The sequence below is a fragment of the Narcine bancroftii genome, chromosome 2 (assembly GCF_036971445.1).
Source record: "Narcine bancroftii isolate sNarBan1 chromosome 2, sNarBan1.hap1, whole genome shotgun sequence".
Classification (NCBI taxonomy): domain Eukaryota; kingdom Metazoa; phylum Chordata; class Chondrichthyes; order Torpediniformes; family Narcinidae; genus Narcine; species Narcine bancroftii.
The window spans coordinates 108,813,638-108,837,093 of NC_091470.1; the positions used below are offsets into that span (position 1 = coordinate 108,813,638).

At 42.2% G+C, this 23,456-nt stretch overlaps 1 protein-coding gene across 1 annotated transcript; it reads right to left on the reverse strand.

Moving 5' to 3' along the window:
* Positions 1-1,968: 1,968 nt before the first annotated feature.
* Positions 1,969-20,777, reverse strand: LOC138754127 (uncharacterized). Its single transcript, XM_069917978.1, has 10 exons — positions 20,622-20,777; positions 18,624-18,787; positions 16,094-16,231; positions 12,752-13,628; positions 11,593-11,771; positions 10,171-10,241; positions 6,636-6,731; positions 5,022-5,162; positions 3,982-4,022; positions 1,969-2,112 (listed from the first exon to the last, which is right to left on the reverse strand). Exons 3-10 carry the CDS (start codon positions 16,096-16,098, stop codon positions 2,089-2,091), a joined length of 1,434 nt encoding a protein of 477 aa, XP_069774079.1. The 5' UTR covers positions 16,099-16,231; positions 18,624-18,787; positions 20,622-20,777; the 3' UTR covers positions 1,969-2,088.
* Between the last annotated feature and the right edge of the window lie 2,679 nt (positions 20,778-23,456).

A 23,456-nucleotide genomic window follows, 5' to 3' on the forward strand; every position in this document is an offset into this window, starting at 1 on the left:
AGGCCCAGGGTTTGGAGCCTGTTGACCAGGACTGAGGGTATAATGATGCAGAAAGCTGAGCTGTAGTAGAAGTAGCCTGATGTATGTGTGGCTGTTGTCTAGGTGATCTAGCACAGAAAGGATAGCCAGTGAGATTGCATCTGCACCATGACGTATCTATCGGAAGATGAGCTCACTGTTCTTTGAGCTTTTTCAGAACTTGCTTGGAACATGGGAGGCTGATGAAGAAGTGAAGTAGAATGGGCAGTTGGAAGTTTAGTGCATTTATTTATATAGCACATTTAAAACAGCTCACATTGACCAAAGTGCCATACATATTACAACTCGGAACTAATTGATCACTGTCAAAACAATGACGGGGCAGCCAAATACATTGGCGCAGCCGTCTTTCCACAAAAGCATTTCTAATTAGGACTTATTTAATAAAATCTAGTCTGCAGTAGAGATACTGACCCCAGAAATAAACAACTGCACAAAAATAAATAAGTGCTACAAACATCAGTTTTCAAAGAATAAGCGGCATACACAAATAAGCCTGGTAATTCTATTTTAGATGTTACACAAATTCGACTGGCTCACCGCAGATAGCAGCTTGTCGGATCTGAAGAAGCCACCGCAGCTCCATCCACGCCGCCACCTGCAAGACTTGGGTGTTATAGTCTGCCAGCTTCAGAAGGAAAACTACCACCCAAGCTACAGTTTCTCAGGGCATCAGAGCTTTGACAGCAGTCCCATCTCGGACACCCCGACTCAGGATGATCCAGTGCCACAAGGCCTCGTGCCTCAGGTCGACCCCGACCAACTCATTCTTCAGGATTTCTCGGGTCAGATTCTGCTCCACGGAAGTCTGCAGGGTGTTTGTAGTAAAAGCACACAGTAAATGCTGAAGGAACTCAGTTGGTCTCACAGCGTCCATAGGAGGTATATTCCTGATATTTTGGGCCTGAGCCCTTCGTTGACATTTAAGCAAAAAACAGGCAGGCATCTCAATAAATATTGAGGTAGAAAGATGGAAGAGTGGCGCAGAGAGGGAGAGAGCGTGAGCGAGTGAACAACAGAGGAAACAAGACAAGGGGACAAAGATTTGTGGGGGCGGGGGGGGTGGAGGAAAGTTTTAGTGGAAACCAGAGAAGTTGATGTTAATGCCATCCAGTTGGAGGATGCCTAGACAGAATTTGCGGGTGGTCTCAGTCTGGCAGTGCACGAGATTGTCAGCAAGGGAATTGAAATGGGTGTCACTGGGACATCCAGCCATTGTGGCAGACAGAGTGATCAACGAAGCGATCTCCCAGTTTGGGCAGTTGGAAGGTTCAGGCCCCACATGGGCTAAATGAGAAGTGATTATTCAATCATCATTTAATCCAGGGGTGGCCAATCTTTTAATTTTGATATACTCCATGGTTACAGGCCATTTCGGCCCACAAGTACGTACCAGGGGTGTCGGTTAATTGGGCAGCATAGACTGTTGGGCCAAAATGGCCTCTTAGCATGCTGTATGTCTAAATTAAAAAGTTAGCCACCCCTGATTTAATCTGCCTTGGGCAGTTGACCAAATTGACAGTATGGCTTCACTTTTATTCCTTTCCATTTAGCAATACCATGGGGAAAATCAACGCATCACAGATGGCCCCAGTACAGGGCAACAATTGGCATGGTAAGTATAGCAGTCAGCACAATGGTACTACAGTGCCAGCAGCCCGGGTTAGAATCCAGCGCAGTCTGTAAGGAGTTTGTTTGAACTCGCCGTGACCTGCGTGGGTTTCCTCCAGTTTCCTCCCATCCTTCTAAAACGTAGCAGTTGTTAATCATTTGGTGTCTTTGGGTAGCACAGGCTCGTGAGCCAATGGGACGTGTCACTGTGTTACCTCTCAAAATTTAAAAAAAACATTAAAAATTCAACAATGCGGATCAAATACAGGGTGAGCAGGGTTGCACGTAAAGGAAAACATCAGACTGAACACAGGATCCTCCAGCTCAGAGATAACTTTAATCCTGTTTCCATAGTTTTACAAAAAGAACAGTAGATCTTCAGTATGACGCATCTGGATGTAACCTTCATCACACCACTGTCTGTCCACCCGTTGAATTTCAGTTTTGCTCAGAACCAGATTTCTACAGCAACAAAGAGGATAAAGCAATGTAATTGAGGGTTGGTTTCACCTGGTCAGTCAGACATCGGGGCCAATATTCAAGAGAATGCAAGATTAGTAAATAGCCATGTAATGATTTTTTTAAAATTAAAAGAATGTTGTGTAATAAGGGCCAGACTGTTGGTGTAGCGGTTAGTACAACACCTTTCCAGCAGCACCAATCAGGCCAGACTGGGGTTTGAATGTCGCACTTCCTTTAAGGAGTTTGTACATTTTCCCCATGTCTGAGTGGGTTTTCTCTGGGGGCTCCTGTTACCTCCCATCATTCAAAATGTACCAGGGGTGTAGGTAAATGGGGTGTAAATTGGTCAAAATGGCCTGTTACTGTCCTATATGTCTAAATTTAAATGTTGTTCAATGGCATTACCATTACCAAGGTACCACCATCAACATCCTGGTGGGGGGGGGTGACCACTGACCAGAAAATCAACTGGAACCAGCCACAAATACAGTGTTGTTTAACTCTTCTGCCATTCCAAAACCTTTTTACTTTCTCCAAGGTGGGAACCAGAGTAGGAAGTCAGCAGGTGGGGAGATCGAGAAGGTTAAGTCAAGTAGGTCTAAACCAGTGGTTCCCAACCAGCGGGCCATGGACCACTAGTGGGCCACAATGTGTCTTCACATGGGCCACAGAGACTTCCCAACCCACTGAGGTCAGGGTGGGTTTGAGGTCATGTCTTGGTCCTCCCAGGTGACCTTGGATGGGGTGACAAGCAATCTGTCAGTGAGGTTATCTGGCGTCTCCCAACTGAAGTGGCTCGGTGTTCAGTCACAGTTCCTATTGGACCTCCATAACGACAGATTCAGAAGTATGTGTTTTCTCTTACTGCTTATTGTTTTTAACTTCAGTTAAGACTTAAGAGGCTCCTATTTATAAGACATGATATATTTCTCCTCTAAAATTGGATACAAATTATTTTTGCAAAAATTTCACCGAACATTTACCCTGGATGGGATTGCATTTCTGTCAAATATATTACAAGTTTATTTGGCTAACATGAGCAAATGAATAACCTTTAATGTTCAAGGAAACTCCCCGACACTATAGAAATAAATTATACATAAGCTAACAGATGTATGATAATTATTTGGAAGATGAACTCTCAGTCTAACTTAGACTCAAGAGAAAGAAGGTAGGGCCAGGTTAATGAATTTTGGGTTCAGTTCACTCCACAGAAATCCAGGCTAGCAATGCTAACGTTACACTTCCAAGGAGGAGTTGTACATCATCACTAACCAAGATCACATCTCATGAATTATTTTGAAGGAGCTGCGAAGACCCACCTACCGAATATTGAAAGGACGTAGAGAAGATGTTTCCAATATTTGGAAGATGTTCCAAACAGGACTAGAGGGCACAACCTCAGAATAAAAGATTTCCCTTTAGAACAGAGATGAGGTGGAATTTGTTCAGCCAGAGGATGGTGAATCTGTGGGAGTCGTTGCCACAGATAGCTGTGGAGGCCAAGTTATTGGGTATATTTATAGAAGAGTTTCATAGGTTCTTTATTAGTAAGGGTGTCAGAGGACATGGGGAAAAAGGTAGGAGAATTAGGGTTGAGAGGAAAAATACATCAGCCACGATTTGAATGGCAGAGCAGACTTGATGGACCGATTTTGCTCCTACATCTTTATTTTGCTCTGATGAATGTTTACAACCTTTCACGGATTAGATAGAGAAAATGGCTAGACAATTCTACAAATACATGCAACGATAGTTTGTTGGGATTCAGTGCCAAGTAAGGAAACAGCAAAATACATAGTCAAGTACAGAGAATAACAATGAGTACCCATCAGTACAGGCCGACCTGGAGCTAGTCTTGATACATACCAATGTGTTTTCAGATTCATCTTCAGTCTTGTGCAGTTGAACTAGAACCAAAACAAACATGGGATAAGGAAGGGTTGAAGCAACCGATTAAGCCAATCCTCTCAAAATCCAATACCTCCATTGGCATGGAGACATGATCACCATAAATACCCAGATGCTCTCCAGTTGTCCACCAAACCCCAGTGCAAAGATTGTTCTTCTATCTGCACTCTCCATCTGCTGCCAACCAAAAAATTCTGTTATCTGGAATTTAAGCAACAGGCAAGAAAAAATGCGGAAAATAAATGTAAGTTTAAAATTGGTGCACCTCGCTGTTAATTCAACAATCATGTAACACACAATCTCAAACAAATGGAAAATTCACTTATCCGCCATCTACCAATCCCCATAGGTGCTGGAAACTACTGTATATAGTATTCTGGATCACCAATGTGCATTAATTTTTTTTACTGTTATGTAGCTTTTAAACTGCTAATTTGTATTAGTTTCAATAATCAAAAAGCACACATACCTTATATGCATGGAATAGATGAATTTTGTGCACCAGTTTTTGGTAAAAATTTAGGGGGTTGACTATTATATGCATACTACTTTTGACCGCAGAACGTACCTGCGTCATTTTCGGGCATCGGGAGATCTGGTGGGCAGGTAGGCATGTTCGGGTGGTAAGTCCGCGGTTGGGATGTCAGGGCTTGGTTGGACAGGCAGATGGCTGGGACTGGGTGTTAAGTCAGAGCATCATGAATTTCGGTGGGCGGGTCTGGGGCCTAGGGGAGAGTCAATGGTCACATGATGCTCTTTGACATATAATGTATGATTCCTGTCTCAGCCAACATATTTCCAAAAGCCTTACATTATATGTCAAAGAGCCACATGTGGTTCACAAGCTGCGGTTTGGCTACCCCCGATATATCACCTCAAATCCCATTTCTCATCAGGATAGAACCAACTTATTTACCAGAATTGCTCTGTGGACCTTTTTCCAACAATGGAAACAGTGATGAATTTGGAACAATATTCCAGGAGAAACTGATACACACCTTTATCTTCATTCAGTTTCTTGGGCTTGGGATCTGGCCGCCCTCTGCGTTCAGTGGTTTGGAATCCAAGAGCCCTGCTGACCAGCCGCTTGGCGATGGCAGTGTTGACCTGTGCCCGCTCTTTCACTGGCTGCAGGAATTCTACAAGCAACGGATCAAAAGTAGGGGGTTCCAAATTATCGCAAAGCAGAAGCAACCATGGAAAAAAAAAAGCAAAGGCTTCCCAAAATGTCAGTTGCGGATTAGTCAGTCCCACTCTAGACAAGTCAACAAAATTTCTAGTTAGCACTACACTGCAGAATTTGAGGAGTGCCATACTGTCAGGGAAGCCATTATTTGATCACTGCCTACCTATTATCACTAGTGTTAGATCTTATGACCCAATTTTGAAAAATCCTCAAGTAATTTCCTTTAGTTTGGTCATTATTTCTTTGTAATATTGGTTGCAGGACATACAATCATGACAAAGTTGCTGACTTTGGGATAGAGAGGTGACAGGCCCTTCAGCCCATTGAGTACATTCCAACCATCAAACACACACTTTGACAATAATTCTCTCCTACTCCACTATTTTTTTAATATATATTCAGCCCACTTCCTATCAACTTCTGCCAGATACTTATCTCCACTCTGGGGCTAATTTAATGTTCCAATTAACTGACCTACTTGCACATTTTTTAGGATGTGAAAATCTCAAGGAAATCCACATGGACACAAGGTGTCCTTGAAAACTCCTCATGGACAGCCACAGAGATCAGCATGGAACTCAGGTTGCTGGAGCGGTGATCTTGCTGGACACAAATTAATTTACACAAGACAATAGTGACTCCGAATCAAAAGGTACTTCATTGATTTCTGAGTGTCTTAAATGGGACTTAAAAGTCAGACTTTTTCTGTGTTGTTATTACAATCATAGTATCTGCAGACTTTCATGTTTCAGACTTTTTTTGAAAATGCTTTATTATTCTCAATAGAAAATTGTAGATGTCCAATTCTATTCTGCAAGCAAACGCAGTGGGTTTACCACAGTACATGGCAAAAGAGCAAACAGAAATCTGGTTTGAGTGTTGTTAAGGGAGATGTGCCCTGCACTTCCAACAGTGCCACATCCTGTGCTCACCATAACAAAGTGTATGGTTCAACACAAAATCTCTTCTCAAACACCATTAGCATTACATAATCTCAAGACTAGAGTGAATCATGGAAACTGAAATTATTGTTTGTTGATGTTGTCATGCGAATCTTTTGTAAGTCAGCTCGACTTTTGGAAGATGGTTTCACAAAGATGAGTGGCACGGTTAGCGCAACAGTTACAGACCGAGTTCGAATCCCGCGCTGTGCGTCAGGAGTTTGTATCTTCTCCCCATTCCTGAGTGGGTTTCCTCCCACCCTTCAAAATGTATGAGGGTTGTAGCTTAGTTGGGTGTAATTGGGCGGCACAGGCTCATGAGCCAAAAAGGCCTATTACCGTGCTGTATGTCGACATTTAAATTTATTTAAAAGAATAATGTATATTAAGGATATGGAGCTGCTTTGGAGAAAGCCATTCAACCCATTAAGCCAGCTGTGATAATTATATGCCTCTGCAAGGCACGGAGAAACAAGTTCCTTTACCTGAACACCTGGAAACCTTCAGTTTTGACTGTTTTGTTGCTTGAGATAAGGGCTGTGTTTTGAACTGCTCATGGCTGATTACCAGGGCCTCGGCAGCTAAGAAAAAAGATTTTTAAAAATCACTTACTTACAGAACTATACATTCAGAAGTATTATGTTACATTCAGATGTATTGAGTGGTTCGCAAAATCCACAATTTGAACAGAGCCACTCACTCTTCCCCACATCAACCAATCTCTAGTAAACACACTCAAATGCTGGAGGAACTCAGCCAATCTTTTCAGCATTTATAGGAGACAAAGATATATGGCTGATGTTTCAGGCCTGAGCCCTTCTTCAAGGGGAAAAAAATCAGAAAAGGCAGAAGCAGGATACAATGGGGAGGAATCCAGACCAACAAAAGGCATTAATTGGATATGATAAGGGTCAAAGTGAGAATTTATCATTTCTGTGGGAAAGGTGACAGGGAAAGGAGAGACAAGGGGTGGGGGGGGGGGTGAGAGTAGAAAAGAAGGCGATGGGGAGGAGGGGGTTTAACGAAAGCCAGAGAAGTCGATATTAGTGCCATCCAGTTGGAGGTTGCCCAGTCAGCAAATGAGGTTTGTTCCTCCAATTTATGGTGGTCTCAGTCTGTTAGTGCATGAAATCATGGACAGACATGTTGGCAAGGGAATGGGATGGAGAATTGAAATGGGTGGTGTTGCAAGCTTGTTATTTTTATCTTTTTTTTAAATATTATATTTTAGTAAGTTACTGTGGGGGGTTGGAACAAGGAAAGACACTCAAGAGTTCATAATAACATTTTGAACTGACAACCTGGCACCTAACCCAAAGCTGTAAACCAGCGTTATTGTTCTCAGTTGAAAGACTGAGACAATGGATGTTTGCCTAAGGAAGACATCTGTTCAAATAGAAGGCCATCTTCCGATGACTCAGGCATTTGGGAAATTGAAACTGAAAATCAGCATTGATTAAGCTAATCATGTGATTGAGACACGGGGGGAGGGGGGAGGCAACTTTTAGTTCATCAAAAAGTCATCTGTAAAGTCAGAATGGAAATGACTCTCGGGTGAGATAGTCACTTCTGCTGCTTCTCCTTGTCAGAGGAGAGCAGTGATGCTGTGGCCATTGCAATGGTCATTTTTGATTGACCCATGTCTGGGTAAAGAAACAGGCTCATTCCTATATTTGAATTGTAACCATTCTAATGGTCATTTTATTTAACCTTTGCCTGGGTACATGGAAGCATCACATCATGGAAGTCACAAGTTTTGTAACCCCTATGCAAGGAAAAGGGAATTTGTGACAAATCATTCATATGAAGGGACATTCTTGGAAAGCAACGACAAGAATTTGTGAGTTTTGAGGTCAGTGTCTCACCTATTTAATTACTTCTGAACATCAGCTTAAAAGTTCTGAGTTTCATCCTAGGATTTCCAAGATTAAACTTTGAATGGACTTTTCAGAATTGTGCCTCCGCTGAAATGGTTTGGATAATCCCTACGTGTGTGTGCGCGCGTACAGTTAGGGTAGATTTAAGTAAGATGTTATATTCATAGTTATTAATAAAAATTATTGTTTTTAGATACCATTGTTTTGGTGAATTTCTATTGCTACTGGTCTATGACATAACAGTGGCCATTGGGAGATCCTCACTATTGCGTGGACAGAGCCGAGTGCTTGACAAAGCGATCTCCCAGTCTGCATCCAGTCTCGCTGATGTATAGGAGACAACAGCGGGAGCACCAGATACAGTAGATGACCTCTGCAGATTCACAAATATTGCTTCACTTGGAAAGACTGTTTGAGGCCCCGAATGGTACTGATGGAAGAGGTGTGAGTGCAAACAGAGCATCTCCTGCAGTCACAGGGATAGAAGCAAGGGGATGATTGATGGGGAGGGAGGAGTGGACAAGGGAGTCACAGAGTCCTGCGGAAGGCAGAGTGGGGAATAGGTGTCTTCGGATGGGATCTGGCAGTAGCTTGCGGAAATGCAGACGACATGTTGGACGCAGAGGCTGGTGGGGTGGTAGGAGAGGATAAGAGGAATCCTGTCGTTGCATGCGAGAGTGGAGAGGGCCAGGATAGAGGTGCAGATAATGGATGATATGTGGGTGAGTGCTGAGTCGATGGTGGTAGAGGGAAAGCCACATTTGTTTTTCTCTGGAGCAAGCTTTCTATTTAACTGGCAATCTGATCAAGCAGAGATAGAATTATCAGGAGTAAAACACAAAAGTATCCGGGCACCATAATTGAAGAACACAAAGCTGGAGAAAGTCAGCAGGTCAAACAGGGTACTTTATATAGAAAAGGTAAAGATACATAACCAATGTTTTGGGCTTGAATCTTTCATCAAGTTGTGAGCAAAATGTCGGCAGGTGCCTGAACAAAATATTGGGGTGGCACGGGCACCTGCCGACATTTTGCTCACACCTTGATGAAGGGCTCAAGCCCAAAACGTTGGATATGTATGTTCATCTTTGGTACATAATGGTTCATAATCATTTGCTGACTGGGCAACCTCCAACTGGATGGCACTAATATTGACTTCTCTGGCTTTCATTAAACCACACCCCCTCCCTATCGCCTTCTTTTCTATTCCCCCCCCCCACCCCGTCGTCACTCCTTTCCCTGTCACCTTTCGCACAGAAATGATAAATTCTCACTTTGACCCTTATCATATCCAATTAACACCTTTTGTTGGTCTGGATTCCTCCCCTTTGGTACCCTATTTGACCTGCTGACTTTCTCCAGCATTTTTTGATTAGAATCATTATTGACCTGGCTAAGGACTTAGAAACTGCAAGCATATAAATGGCTGCAGATGAGCAGAGAATGACAGAGATAATGATAAAGTCTTTACATACAATGCTTCAAAAGTTTTTCTATGGACTGTTGTCAGGCAATTCTTTGGCCCACATGATGCGCCAAACAGGATGAGAGACTAGGTCAGGTATAAAGGAACTAGATATGATGTAACTTATAAGGGATGGGGAGCTAGAGCAAGGGAAATCAAAGGCATCAGGTTCTTCCAGCTGAAGACAGGCCAACAACAGTATAATGATAAATCTAGACTAGCATGCTACCTTTCAATATTAGTTGAACATAGGGGTGCTCAGGAGGCCAGAATTGGAAAGTGTAGAGAGGATTGTACATGTACACCAACACAAAGCCAATAGGCATCAGGGGGGAGGCGGGGGAAAACAACGTGATTTTGGGAAAACCACATTCAGAAGTAGTTAAAACACAAAAATGCTGGAGGAATTCAGCAAATTGCAGACAGATGCTGTGATTGCAGTGAAAATACACGTGACCTGCTGAATTCCTCCAGCAATTTTGTGTTCTTACCGAATCACAGCGTCTGTAGACTTCAGTGTTTTAGAAGTAGAAAAGGTGCTTTTAAAAATGCAGCACGAGATCAGGTTTAAAACCCAGTCCACATGCAGAGGACTTGATGAATCTACCATCAAACAAATCTCTGTAATATTGGATAAGCTATCTGGGTGAGAAGATCATATCTATCAAAGGCACTTACCTGAATCTGGACTTGAAAATATTCCCAAAGCATGCGAACTATCCACCCATTTTATTCTGAACCCTTTATGTCTGGCAAAACATTAAAACAAAAAGTATCAGAAAAGATTTGCATTTCTGCAATGCATCAACTCTTCAATCAAAACCGCCTTGCACATTTTGAGTGGCTTTAAAAGTAGATTGGTTGATCTTGGTAAAACTGTTGGGGTTGGTACCCCATTTGACATGGGCAGCAAGGTTTTCATGGGTGAAATACAGTAAAACCCCTGCTTATCCAGAATTAAAGCAACCGGCAGAGTCAAGCAACCAGCAAAAAAATATTGAAAATAAATAGGTAAAAAGTTTAAAATTGATGCAAATCGCCTTTAGTTCACCAATCACTCAAAACGCAATCTTAGGCAACAGGAACATTCCCTTATCTGCCAACTACCCATCTCCTTAGATGCCTGACACCAGGGGTTTTACTGTATTGATTTTTGTGTGCCGAGAGCCCACTATTCTTTGTGAAAGAGTGCCAATCTTTGCCTATAAAACCTCAATATTTAGAGTGTTTTAAAGTAAAAACATACAGAAAAGCTGGAGGAACTCAGCCAGTCTCGCAGCATCCGTAAGAGGCAAAAATAGATTATCGACATTTTGGGCCTAAGCCCTTCTTCAAGGTGTTTGAAAGGTATATCAGATAATAATTCCGTTATCAATGCCAATAAGCTCATTTTAAAATGTATCTTTACAATAGTGACTCCGATTATCCTTCCATTTCATTGGATTTGTATCTATGCTATGTACACAAATCCTGGATTTGTTATGTGGGGAGGTGGCATGGTCAGAGTAATGGTTAGTGAAACGCTGTTACAGCGCCAGCGATCAAGACCGGGGTTTGAATCTGGCGCTGCCTGTAAGGATTTTGTACATTCTCCCCTTGTCTGCATGGGTTTCCTCCAGGTGCTCTGGTTTCCTGCCACCATTCTAAATGTAGCAGGGGTTGTAGGTTAATTGGGTGTAATTGGGCAGTACAGGCTCATGGGCCGAAAGGGCCTGTTACCATGCTGCATGTCTAAATTTTAAAAATTTAATAAAGCTCTGCTCTGATTTCCAGAGGCAATGAAGGTTACATCCATTTTCCATAAACAAACACATGAAAAATTCATTAATTCTGGTAATTTTAGACAAGGATGAAATTATATTTTCATCTCTGAAAGAGGTACGATTGGGCAGCAGTGAATTTTGTATAGAACCAGGGTAGAAAATGGTTGGCAGCTGTGATTGCTACAATTAAGGCTGCGTTTCATCTCAAAAATATCTAATTTCACATCATTTTGCAGTCTCCCTGCTTCATTCTCCTGGTTGGCTTAAGTGAGCAAGTATTACTGGTTCCAGAGAGGGGGGGAAAAAAAAGCATTCGAAAGGGAATTGAAGTACCTACCGAAAGCTTCCAAAAGCATCTTGAATGTCTTCAGTTTTCACATGTGGTGGGAAGTCATAAATTTCAATGATGTGTCCAAAATCCACATCGAATGCCTGCAGTTCCCCTGAGAGGTAAGTGGAATAATCAGACTTAGGCTGCTCAATGCTGATGTTGTTTTCTCCCAGGCAGGATGAAAGCTGAAACAATGAAAAGCCTGACTTAAGAACACAGATGTGGTAATCACTTCCAACAAGAAATAACATGCTTTTAAATAGCTCTCATTAGAAACCATATTCTCTAATTTTTTAAGTATTTTCCACTATTGATATAGACCACAGATGATCTATAACTCCATTTAAAGCAGACATTAAAGTCATAGGACCTTGCTTACAGTCAGAAGGGTGATCATTGCAGCCCTCACCCCTTTCGAATCCAACGACGTCCATAAGGAGTTTGTATGCTCTCCCCATGTCGGTGTGGATTTCCTCCCACCCCCCAACGTATGGGTTTTCAGGTTAATTGGCGGCACATAGGGGCCTGTTACTATGCTGGATCTTGAAATTAAATTAAAAAAATTAAACCTATTGCAATTCTGCAATAACATTAAACATTTCTCAGAGAACAGTTCAATTTAGATAGGTGAACCTCAGCAATGAGAGTCATTTTCATTTTATCAATGTTCACAGTAATGAAAGATTTTAATTCCCTCTCCCAATATTGCCAACAATCCAAGATTCCTTGCTGTAACAAGCATCTCATTCTACTTCATTTAATTTAGACATGCAGCACGGTAACAGGTAGACATGCAGCACGGTAACAGGCCCTTTCGGTCCATGAGCTTGTGCCGCCCAACAGACCTACAACCCCTGGTATGTTTTGAATGGTGGAGGAAACCGAAGCCCCCAGGGAAAATCCACGCAAGGGGGGGAATGTACAAAATATTTACAGTCAGTGCGGGATTTGAAACCCGGTCGCTGTATCAGCATTGCACTAACCATGTTAGGGATCAAACTTGATCCCTCAAAAGCATAAATTCAACAAAATGGAACCATCTTCAAAGCTAGAATAAAATTGCATAGAACCTTAAGAGTTAAAGATTGTTCCAATTGATTATGGCTTCAGGTTTTATAAAAAAAATTCCCCGCTGCAGTTAATATTCCAAGCAGAAGTCCATTACCTCTTTGAGCAAAACATTAAGATTTTGAGGATGTCCCACATCATGCTCAGTCTTAATTTTGAATGCACCCTCTTCCTTAAAATCTCCAGACTTCAGCAATTCCATCACATTGTCAGAGTTGTTTTTTTTCTCCCAATTCTCCAGCATCCTCGGGTTATCCTTGCTGTCCACAGAACATTGCTGGTATCCAGTGCTACTCCTCAGAGACTGATCACAATTTAAGGCAGCATTGTCTTCACACGGCGGATCAATCTCTGCCCTTAGGCTGGAACCTTTGGCCTCTGCATGCATTGATGCATCAAGTTTACAATGATCTTTCTCCATGGACATGGCATCCTCCAACAAACCTCCAGCACATTCTAATTTTGATCCATCATTCCCTGCTCTTTCCTCATTAGATAAGTACTTTGTCTCTGCACCCAAACCTGGACCTTGGTTTCCTTTTGATCCATCAGGTTTTTCATTCAATATAGGTTCAAATGCAAAGTCTTCACCTTCATGCTGCAGGCTTGAGACCACGCATTTCCTCTCTTCCTCAGTGGGAGCCATTTTTCCAATGTGGAGCGAGCAGAGCTCTTCATCTTCAATAGCCTGTCCAGACGCTTTGTCCCTCTCCTCCTTACCTCTTCCAGTGATATTGCGTTTCCTGTATCTGCCATCCCTTTTGTAATTGAAGCCCTCTCTTCTTTTCTCTGCTCTGTTTTGACAATGGGTATGGATGCCCTTATCAGATTTATTGCAAGATTTGGTGTTGCCAGTAGTGAAGTTGTGGTACTTTGGAGCCTCTTCACAGTGGTGTCCAAATGTCTTAGTCAGATCGTCATTGTTTCTCCACTGTACATTCACAATGCTCTCGTTCTCATCCAGTGGCTGTGATCTAACAAGAGGAAGGTTTAAAAACAACTTGTTAAAATGTAAATCTGCTTTTGACAATACAAGTTAATTGATCTCACTCTGTGTACCTCATTCATGTTATCAGTGGATGTTTGTCTACAGGAATGCTAGTCTATCCTCGTGGTCTCCCACCACCCACCATGCCCTCTTCACTCTGCTACCATTGGGAGGAAAAAGGTTCAGGAGCCTGAAGATGAGCACTCAGTGGCACAAGAACAGGTTCTTCCCCTCTGCCATTAGATTCCTGTGTGCACAATGAACCACAGACACTAACACACTTTTTCCTTTTTCTTGCACTACTTTTATTTATTTTGAAATGTGGTTAATAGAAATATTTGCATTGTGATGTTGCCAGAAAAGAACAAATTTAGTGACATGTTTGTGACAATAAATTCTTATTCTGATTCCAATAGTTCCCTTGAGAAATAGGAAGTAGTTCGACAGTGAACCAACAAATGTTATCGACTCCTTGCACAGTAATGACTTGACCCATCTAGTCACCCATGACTCTAATCAATCAACACATTGAACCTTTGAATACAGCTGTCATGCAAAATTAAACAGAGATGGCCAGGGTAGGGCTGAGATGTAGTGTTTCACAGTGAATTGACTAATTCAGTCATCTCTACCACAAAGAGCTGTGGATACTCTGTATATCAAGGTCCAGATCAAGATCAATAGATGTCGGGGTTCTAAAACTATTGAGCACAGAAACAGGATGGGAAAATGGAGACAAGGGAAGGTCAAGTTGAGGGGGAGGATTAGACATGATCTCATTCAAGAGTAGAAGGACCACCTGATCTACATCAGTTACTGACCTTTTCTACTCTGTTAGATGAAATTTCTGCTCATCCAGTCCTGGACAATGGACAAACAGACTGACAAATCACAGACAATGAAAATGAAGCCTTGCTTTGGGATGACATTGCTAAGTGTCAGTGAATCCATACGAAACAGGAGGGAACCAGCTTACAAAGTAGATCTCTGGGAGACACCAAAAGGTAATAAGCCATTGCTACAGATTCTCTGGTTACAACTGGATGGATAAATGCAAACCCAGGCCAGCAAGGAAGTAGAACCATTGTTGTGTGTTATTGGTTGTAGTGTCCACTTGATTGGACCACATTCTCACCTCTTCCTGGGATTCCTAAACCATTCTAATGAAGCCCAACTTAGCCTAAAAAAAATTTGCAACTCAACTTCTGACTAAACAGAACCTTCCAGACTCAACTAAGCATAAGAATTTCAAGTAATGATTCCGCTCTTCCCATTTTCCACATCACCTTTTCATTTCTACCATTTCATAAAACAAACTCTTCCAGTTTGGATGAAAAATCATTGACCTAAAAGATGAACAACTCCTTTTGCCACAGTTAGCACATGACACAACGGTAGTCGGCCTCATCAGCAACAACAATGAAATGCACTAAAGAGAAGAGGTGGAAAATCTCCTGAAATAGTGCGATAGTCTCAAAGTGGACTTCAGGAGGACCAGGAACGACTATCCTCCACTACACATCAACGACTCTATAGAAGAGAGAGTGGCGAGCATCAAGTTCCTTGGAGCTCACTTAACTAGCGACCTATTGTGGACACTCAATATCTCCTCACTTGTCAGGAAGGTAAAACAGCGACTGCATAGAAGACTGAACCAGGCAAGACTACCGGCCACTATTATGTCAACCTTCTATAGGAGCTCTATCAACAGCATCCTGGCTGGCTGCATGACGGTGTGGTCCGTTTGCTGCAGAGAAATGGATTGGAGGTCAATCCAAAGGATCGCTGGCGGCAGAGAAGGAAACTCACTGGCCTCTCCCTCCCCACATCAATATGATCTACCGAGACTGATTTCTGAAGAGGGTGCGTAAAATTATCGAGGACCCCTCACACCATGCACACAGTATCTTTCATCTGCTCCCGTTAGGAAAGAGATACAGGAGTATCAGAGCCAGCACCACCAGGCTGAGGAACAGCTTCTTCTCACGGGCAGTGAGAATGGTGAATGACTAAAGGAACTGCTCACACTAAGCATCCGAGACTTTCATATTCATGAAACTTTATTTGTGTATACGAATATTTATTTGTATATATGAGTACTTGTTCTGTATGTAATTGTTTGTTTGTATGTGTGTTATGTCCGGTTGTATGTCTGTGTGCTTGCACCGAGGATCAGAAAACGGTGTTTCATCAGGTTGTACTTATAAAATCCAATGACAATAAATTTAGCTTGACTAGTGCCTGGTTTGCAGAATATTCCCAGCATTTATTTCAGAAGTGGTTATCCAATTCCAAATTCTCTCTTGCTGTTCGAGGCAAGCATTTAGCCTCCATTTGGCCACGTTCTAACAATACAGTCAATTCCTAGCATTGCCGATTAAAATTTGCAAAGCACAAAGAGATCCGATGAACAGAGACAAGCTATATTTTCCTTCAGTCTCTCGGACTTACCTCATTTCAGTCAAGCACACAGCTGTTCTCCGTCCATCTCCCTCCCCAACCGAGAGGCTGCTCAGGGAGTCAAAGTTCTCCACAATCCGATGGATCAAGTAACGCAAGCGACTTGGCAGTGGTGGGAACAGCAGCACCCTGAAGACAACAGCAAAGTTAATAGCAAGTAAAACTTGGATTTACAAAGGAAGCCCTGTATTTACATAGCACCCTTCACTATCTGAGCCCACCAGTCGTCATGTGTGGCACAAGTGGCAGCTGATCTACACAGAGCAAGATCCCACAGACTGCAGTGACAATCACTGTGTTCTATTTCAAGTGTCAGTAGAGTATGAAGCTATCTCCAGTGTTCAAGGCAAAGGAGCATCACGGGCAGCCATGAGTTTGGTTTACCCTAGCACCGCTGCCACCCTGCACTTATTGCTGAATGTCAGCCTAAACTGTGTTCATCTCCAATTGGGAATGTGAAGGTACAACTTTCTGTCTCGGGGACATAACTGCTATCAACTGAACCATAGCTGCAATGCAGGACACCTGCAATCCTATTCTGCCCGTTCACCAGTTCAGCATCCCTTCCACCAAATGCATTCATGCCATTCATTGCAACTACTTCATATGAAGTCATACAGCAAGAAAACTCTGATCCATGAACTCTACAACGTTTTCTTTTATTCTCCGCATTTACTTCAATTCCTCCAGATTCTACCATCTAACCCACACACTACGAACAATTTACAGCAGCCAAACCCACATCTTTAGGATATGGAAGGAAACCAGAGAATGGGTGGAAAACATGCATGGCTACAGGGAGAACATGCAAACTCCACAAAGAGAGCGCCCGAGGTCGTCACTGAGCCACAAAGCAGCGGCTGTACCAGCCGCACCATCTCACATGAAAGCATGCTCTGCTGCTCACCATTTTGTCCACAGTGACCATTAAGCGTCAAGAATGCTGCAAGGATTCTGTGCAATAGGCTTGTCTGAATATTTGTTCTTCAAAAAGATTGTATCCCAACAAGCCAGCTCTACCTCCACCTTCAGTGGTCGAGAAATAAGCACTTTGTACTGCGGATATGCACTGCACAACCAACCTCCACATCCAAAAATCACAATATCATACGGTTTAGGAAGTGGGCCCATTGAGTCTGCTCTGCCATTTTAATCATGAGCTGATCCATCCACCCATCCACTCCCCATTTCCAGGCTTTCCCCCTGTAACACATGCCCTGACTAATCAAATAACTGTCAATCTCTGCCTGAAATACACCCAATGATCTCGCTTCCATAGCCACCTGTGGCAACAAATTTCACAGACCCACGACCACTGTTCCCTCCAACCAGCGCACAAAGGAAATTAATGTGCGCAAAAGGTTAGTTACCTAATGTAGTAATTAATAATTATACTTATTGAAAATAATCTCTTAGCTAACTGTTTCTGTTAACTAGTTAGTGTTACAGAGTCCAGAGGACCCCAAAATCCAGCAGCAATAGATATGCACCACTACACAGGGTTACTTAAACAAAAGTAGTTTTAAAATTATATTTGAACAAGAAAACAGAATTAAACTTTAACTTATTACTTAACCTACTTACTTAACCTACCTAAACTTCTTAATCCCCCCCTCTAATACTAAGCGCAGGTGTGTGTAATGTATATTTAAGATTAGAAAAGCTCTTTGGATCACAGTCCAATCTCACTGTTTGCAGACAATTCTTGTACTGTGCACAGAAGTTAGCATTAACAAAGTTCACCTGTCTTTGGTGCTTAGCAGGCAAATGGTTACCACTCAGGAGGGTTCTTGTTGGTCTTCAGAGAGAGATTCCTTTTCCAGGACATCCGCAACTGATTCCTTCTCAATCAGTCTTGCTGACGAAACTTGCCCCCTTCAGGGTTCTCCAGATGATTCTCTTTCTTTCAGGTCACCTTTCAGACCGCCAGCCTTCTCCTTTGACCAGACAGCCTTCCAAAGTTTTCCAGCTTTGTCCTTCTGGAACTGATTTCTGTGTCTCTCCTCTCTGTTTCACTCCTTCTCTCTCTGAGAGCAAAACTGTTCTCTGCTGCCTGCAAAGATCACATGTTCCCAGGCAAGCTGTATGTTGCTACTTTGTTGCTTTCTGCAAAAAGCATTCTGCAAAAGTCCTGCAAAGATTCTGTGTTTTAAAATGTTTGTGTGCAACCTGCTCTAACAATTCCTCCCAAACCACCTCTAAATACTCTGACACATTAATCAGTTAAACAAGTAGTTAATCATATTAGTTAAACTTGTCAATACAGCTTTATCATCCATGAGAGACCAGCTGTGTCAAAATCATCTTTAAACAATTTCAAGCTTACATTTCCACAAGCATTCAGTGCGCACAAACTTTTGTCTCAGGAAAACAATTTGCATTACAAAACTTTTTTTGTATATCCTGACTAATAAAATTAGAGTGAACATTGCCTACAACCCTCTACCTATGCTGTATTTATGCAACATCCTTACATTTTCAAGCTAAGACTGAAACGAACAACCAAATTCAGTTTGCTTACCTTTTCGGATCATGAACGGTTTGTGAAAGAAGACATTCCAGCTCTTCAGAAACTTTATCCGCAAATTCCACTTCCTGCTTTGAGAGATAAACTCCATCGAGACGGAAGAGCGCCAGGGTGAGTCAAAGTCAAACACGGAAGCCACAGAAAGTAGAAGAGAAAGACTGCAGAAAAACTGCAAAAATTAGAATCCTTGCATAGAACAATAAAACTGCATCTTGACACAATTCAGCTGGCTTTAAAAAAAACTGAAATTTCCTTTGAATACCATACAATAACTGAATCTCACTTTGCGCAAGGTCCTGTGGAGGTCAATCTACAGGGCCATAAGAGTGGCAGAGGGGAACCCAGGAGTCTCCCTCCCCCCACATTGAGGTGATCTACCAGGATCATTGTCTGAGGAGGGCATGTATAATCATTGAGGACCCCTTCCACCCTGCACACACCATCTTTCAGCTGCTCCCATCGGGGAAGAGATACAGGAGGATCAGAGCCACCACCACCACCAGGCTGAGGAACAGCTTCTTCCCACGGGCAGTGACAATGCTGAATGGCCAAAGGAACTGCTCACATTCACTATCCAAGACTCTCCTATTTACAAAGCAATCTTTATTTATTTATTTGCATATCTGAACACTTGTCCTGCGTATGTATTGTTTGTCTGTATGTGTATTATGTCTGGTTGTGTTTTGCAGAGGACCAGAGAACACTGTTTTGTCAGGTTGTACTTCTACAATCAGATGACAATAAATTTAACTTGTTTCTTGAACACCACTCATCCATTATCAATATCCCACCATGTAATTCAGCATTTTAGCCAGTAACTTTTTCCCAGGGCAGGAATAGCAAACACCAGAAGACATCTGTACAAAGTGAAGGGAGGGAGGAATATTAGGGGCAACGTTAGGGATAAGCTTTTGAGTTGTGGGTGCCTGAAATGCCTCGCAAGGGGTGGTGGTGGAGACTGGAACATTAGGGGCATTTTAAGAGACTCTTAGGCACATGGGTGAAAGAAAAATTAGAGGTTTGAGAGAGTTTTTTAATTAAATTTAAATTCAGCACACGAGCCCATGCCGCCCAATTGACCTACAAGGCCCGGTACGTTTTGAACGATGAGAGGAAACCAGAGCACCCGGAGGAAACCCACACGGACACAGGGAGAATGTACAAACTCCTTACAGACAGCACAGGAATCGAACCCTTGTCTCAATCATTGATGCTGCGCTAACCATGCTGCCCCTTTGTAGGAATATATAGGTCATCACAACATCGAGGGCCGAAGGGCTCGAACTGTAATGTTCTGTCTCACATTCAATCCTTGGTTTACTCAGGTGATTATTTGTTAATATTCCCATCCCCTGAGTTACCAGTCCCAGCAACCCCAAAAGCAGAACTGTGGCCAGGCACAGCTTGCTGGATATGACCATTTATCCCATCAGCTCCACGTTCAGAATCAGAATTAGGTGTCATGAACATGTCACGAAATTCGTTGTTTGGTGGCAGCATCACAATTATATATCACATTTAAATAAACTACCTTTCAAAAATAAATAAATAGTGCAAGCAAAAGAAAAAGTTAAAGTATGGCAGTCTGTGGTTTATTGTTCATTCACCTCCAAAGGAGCAATCCTCCTAATCCCACTGCTTCCTTATGCACCTCCAATTTATTTTTTTCTCTCTCTTCATGCTCATCAATTCCCTTTTGATCGTTATGCAGGAGTTTCGTGTCTCCCAGTAATTATACAAAACGAAAATAGCTAACGCAGCATTTCAGACAACGATCGGTGCCCCCCACTCCTTCATCACAGTATGTCAGGCCATCCCACAAGTTCACGCTGTCTGAGAAAACGCCAGCTCCGAGGAGAAAGACATTGAAAGGCTTTGAGTACATCGAAGGTACCACACTGAGTTAGACATTTCTCAGCTACAGCAACAACACTTTTATTTGCAAGTGGGTTAAATATTTAAATATATTTTGACTGCAATGTTATAACTCACTGATAAGCTTCTTATCGGTCGAGTCGAATCGACGTGAACGACTGCACTTTTGTTACAGCGGCTCCATTTGTTACAGTGCCTCCATTTGTTACAACAGCTTCCGGCGCATGCGCGCTCGGGCTTGCGGCGGCGCGGTCGAGCAAATGAAACTGCAAGCTTACTGAACCTGACATGCGAGGCACCGAGGAGGCTGTCGTCCACCAGAACACTTGCATTCCATCTACTGCACCAAATCGGATCCCTTGCGCATTCTAGTTGTTCGCAAATCACTAAGTCGCGGTGAAAAAGGAAACACCTCGGGCAGGACGAGAGAGGAAGATTACGCTTCTTTCCCCGAGTCAGGTGCCAGTAACGGCTGTGAGACCTAGCCAATAGGCCATGTAATACTAAATAAAAGAAAATATGAAGCAAAATCACAGATGGATGAGTGGCCAGTTCTGATCAAACACAAAGAGCAAATTAACTAAAGTAACAACACAATGCTAGGGAAACTCAAGTTTACTTTATACAGCAAAAAAAACACAACCTTGGCCCTTCATCAAGGTGTGAGCAAAATGTAGGCAGGCACCAGAATAAAATGGGATGGGGGACAGGAGGAAGACCACAGGTCACACAGGCAAGAGGTAATTAGGTCCACTGACCTTAACACAATGCATTGAAACAGATCACAAAGGAATTTATCTCAAAAATGTATATTTCAGACTGAAGACTCTAAACAAGGGCGAGAGATGAGTATCAGATTTGGGTATAGAAATTGTCTGACTTGTGTCGGGACAGCATGAGCAAGACAATTAATGCAAGGTATATCCTAGTGCAATATAATTTTTTTTTGCATCAGCTGTACCTTAATCTGCAAAAATTAAATAAATTGAAATCTGAATTATTCAATTTACGATTTAAACAATTTCAATATAGGGAACTTTTTGCATTCAGCCTAGTTATGCACTAAGGCAAGATCCTTCTGGGAAGATTTGGGTTGGTGGGGGGGTGATCTCCTGGAAATAATTATATGAATTCAGTACCCTCAAGTGCCAGAATTGTTTTTATTGGGAAAATTAGCAGATACAAGACCTAAAATTAGGCTGTTGAAATATCAATTTGTTAAACTTACTTTAGCAATGGCCAGGAAATTCATAGCCATTACTTGGAAATCTGATTCCCAGGAAAAGAAGGAAGTTGAAGGACACAAAAGAGACAAAACTGTTAGACTTCAGCACAAACAGACACAAAAGAGACAAAACTGCTAGACTTCAGCACAAACAAGTAGACAGAGCAAATCCTGTTTGACGTTACAAACAAATGGATATCAAACCCAGTGCTGAACAGCTGGACCAGTGGTTCTCAACCTTTTTCTTTCTACTCGCATTCCCACTTTAAGTATTCGCTATGCCATAAATGCTCAGTGATTAGTAAGGAATTGCTTAAGATGGGATGTGAGTGGGAAGGAAAGGTTGAGAATCACGGCTCTAGACCCAATTGTTACTGAAATATTTTGCTTGAGAACAATTGATATTGGCCCATTTCCTTTGGAGTTATGAAAACCAGGCATATAACAAATCAATTAGGGATGATTAAAGCAGTGGTTTTCAAACTTTTTCTTTCCACCCACATCCTACCTTAATCGCAGAGAACCTGGCATAGGGATTACTTAAAGTGGGATGTGAGTGGAAAGAAAGAGTTTGAAAACCACTGAGTTGGACTCATTTCATCAGGACTTAATGAAGAAAATGAAGGTAGAAGGGCAGAGCTTGTAGAAAGAAAGAAACTCAAAGCATTTAATGTCTTTGGGGCATTTAAGGCAGATGAGATGAACTTTAAAATCTTCAAGAAACAGGAGTGAAGGAAATGGCAGCGAGAGGAACAAGATAAAGGATGTAGAGAATAGGAGGAACTACAGAAAATGATGTCTTGCCGCAACACAGTGCACACAGAGACTGAAGAGCTGAAATCTCGTGCTTTGGAAAAAAAAAAGCAGAGACTGGGAATTCAAGAAGTTTAATCAAGCATCTGCAGCAACTAGAGACTAATAAATTAGCAATGGAAAAAGAAAAAGCTCCAGGAGATGCCGGAGAGGGTTCAAGAACCAAAAGATGAATTGAAGAGAACCTTGCAATGAAACACTGAGCTTAAAATGAAGGAAAAGTTTGATATGAAAGTTAAGTAAGAAGCTCCTGATCCTGTAGCTTTGGAAACCAGGCTTTTGGAATTGTGCCAGCAGATTCCACAGGGAATCATGGACCAAGTTATTCAGAATGACATGCAACAGGTTGAGTTGCAGAAAAGAGCAATGACCGTCAACAGGCCAGCAAGATTTGCTGAGGGGCACTTGCCCGGTCTCCTTTACCACACGAAGGATTCCCAGACACCAAGAAAAATGAACGGATCTGACAACCACGAGAAGCTGGTTTATCGAATCATTGAAGATGGTGGAAATCAAGGAATATGGAGCAGAGATATTCAAAGCAAGAGCAACCTCCCTTTAAATCTTTAAGAACACAGAAAACAGAAAGCTAAGCAAGGCTATGAAGTCAGAAGCTTCTTTGGAAGAAATCCCACAATGAAATGGAGAATGAAAAAATAAAGATACAGAAACAATTTGAGAAATTGGAAATTAAGTTATAGGAATCTCATGAAAACAACAAAAAAATCCTGCAATTGGAGAATGCTTTTTTTGACAAAGAATGTGATTGGATTGCTACTTCGCAGAAAATTCAGGAAGCTTTCTCTGCCTCTTCACAAGAAAGATATTTGCCCCTATCATCTCATGGTCAACATCATTGTAAAACCATCTGGCAGGCATTGGGTACAAATATTGTGCTGCAAGATGCCCTTGAC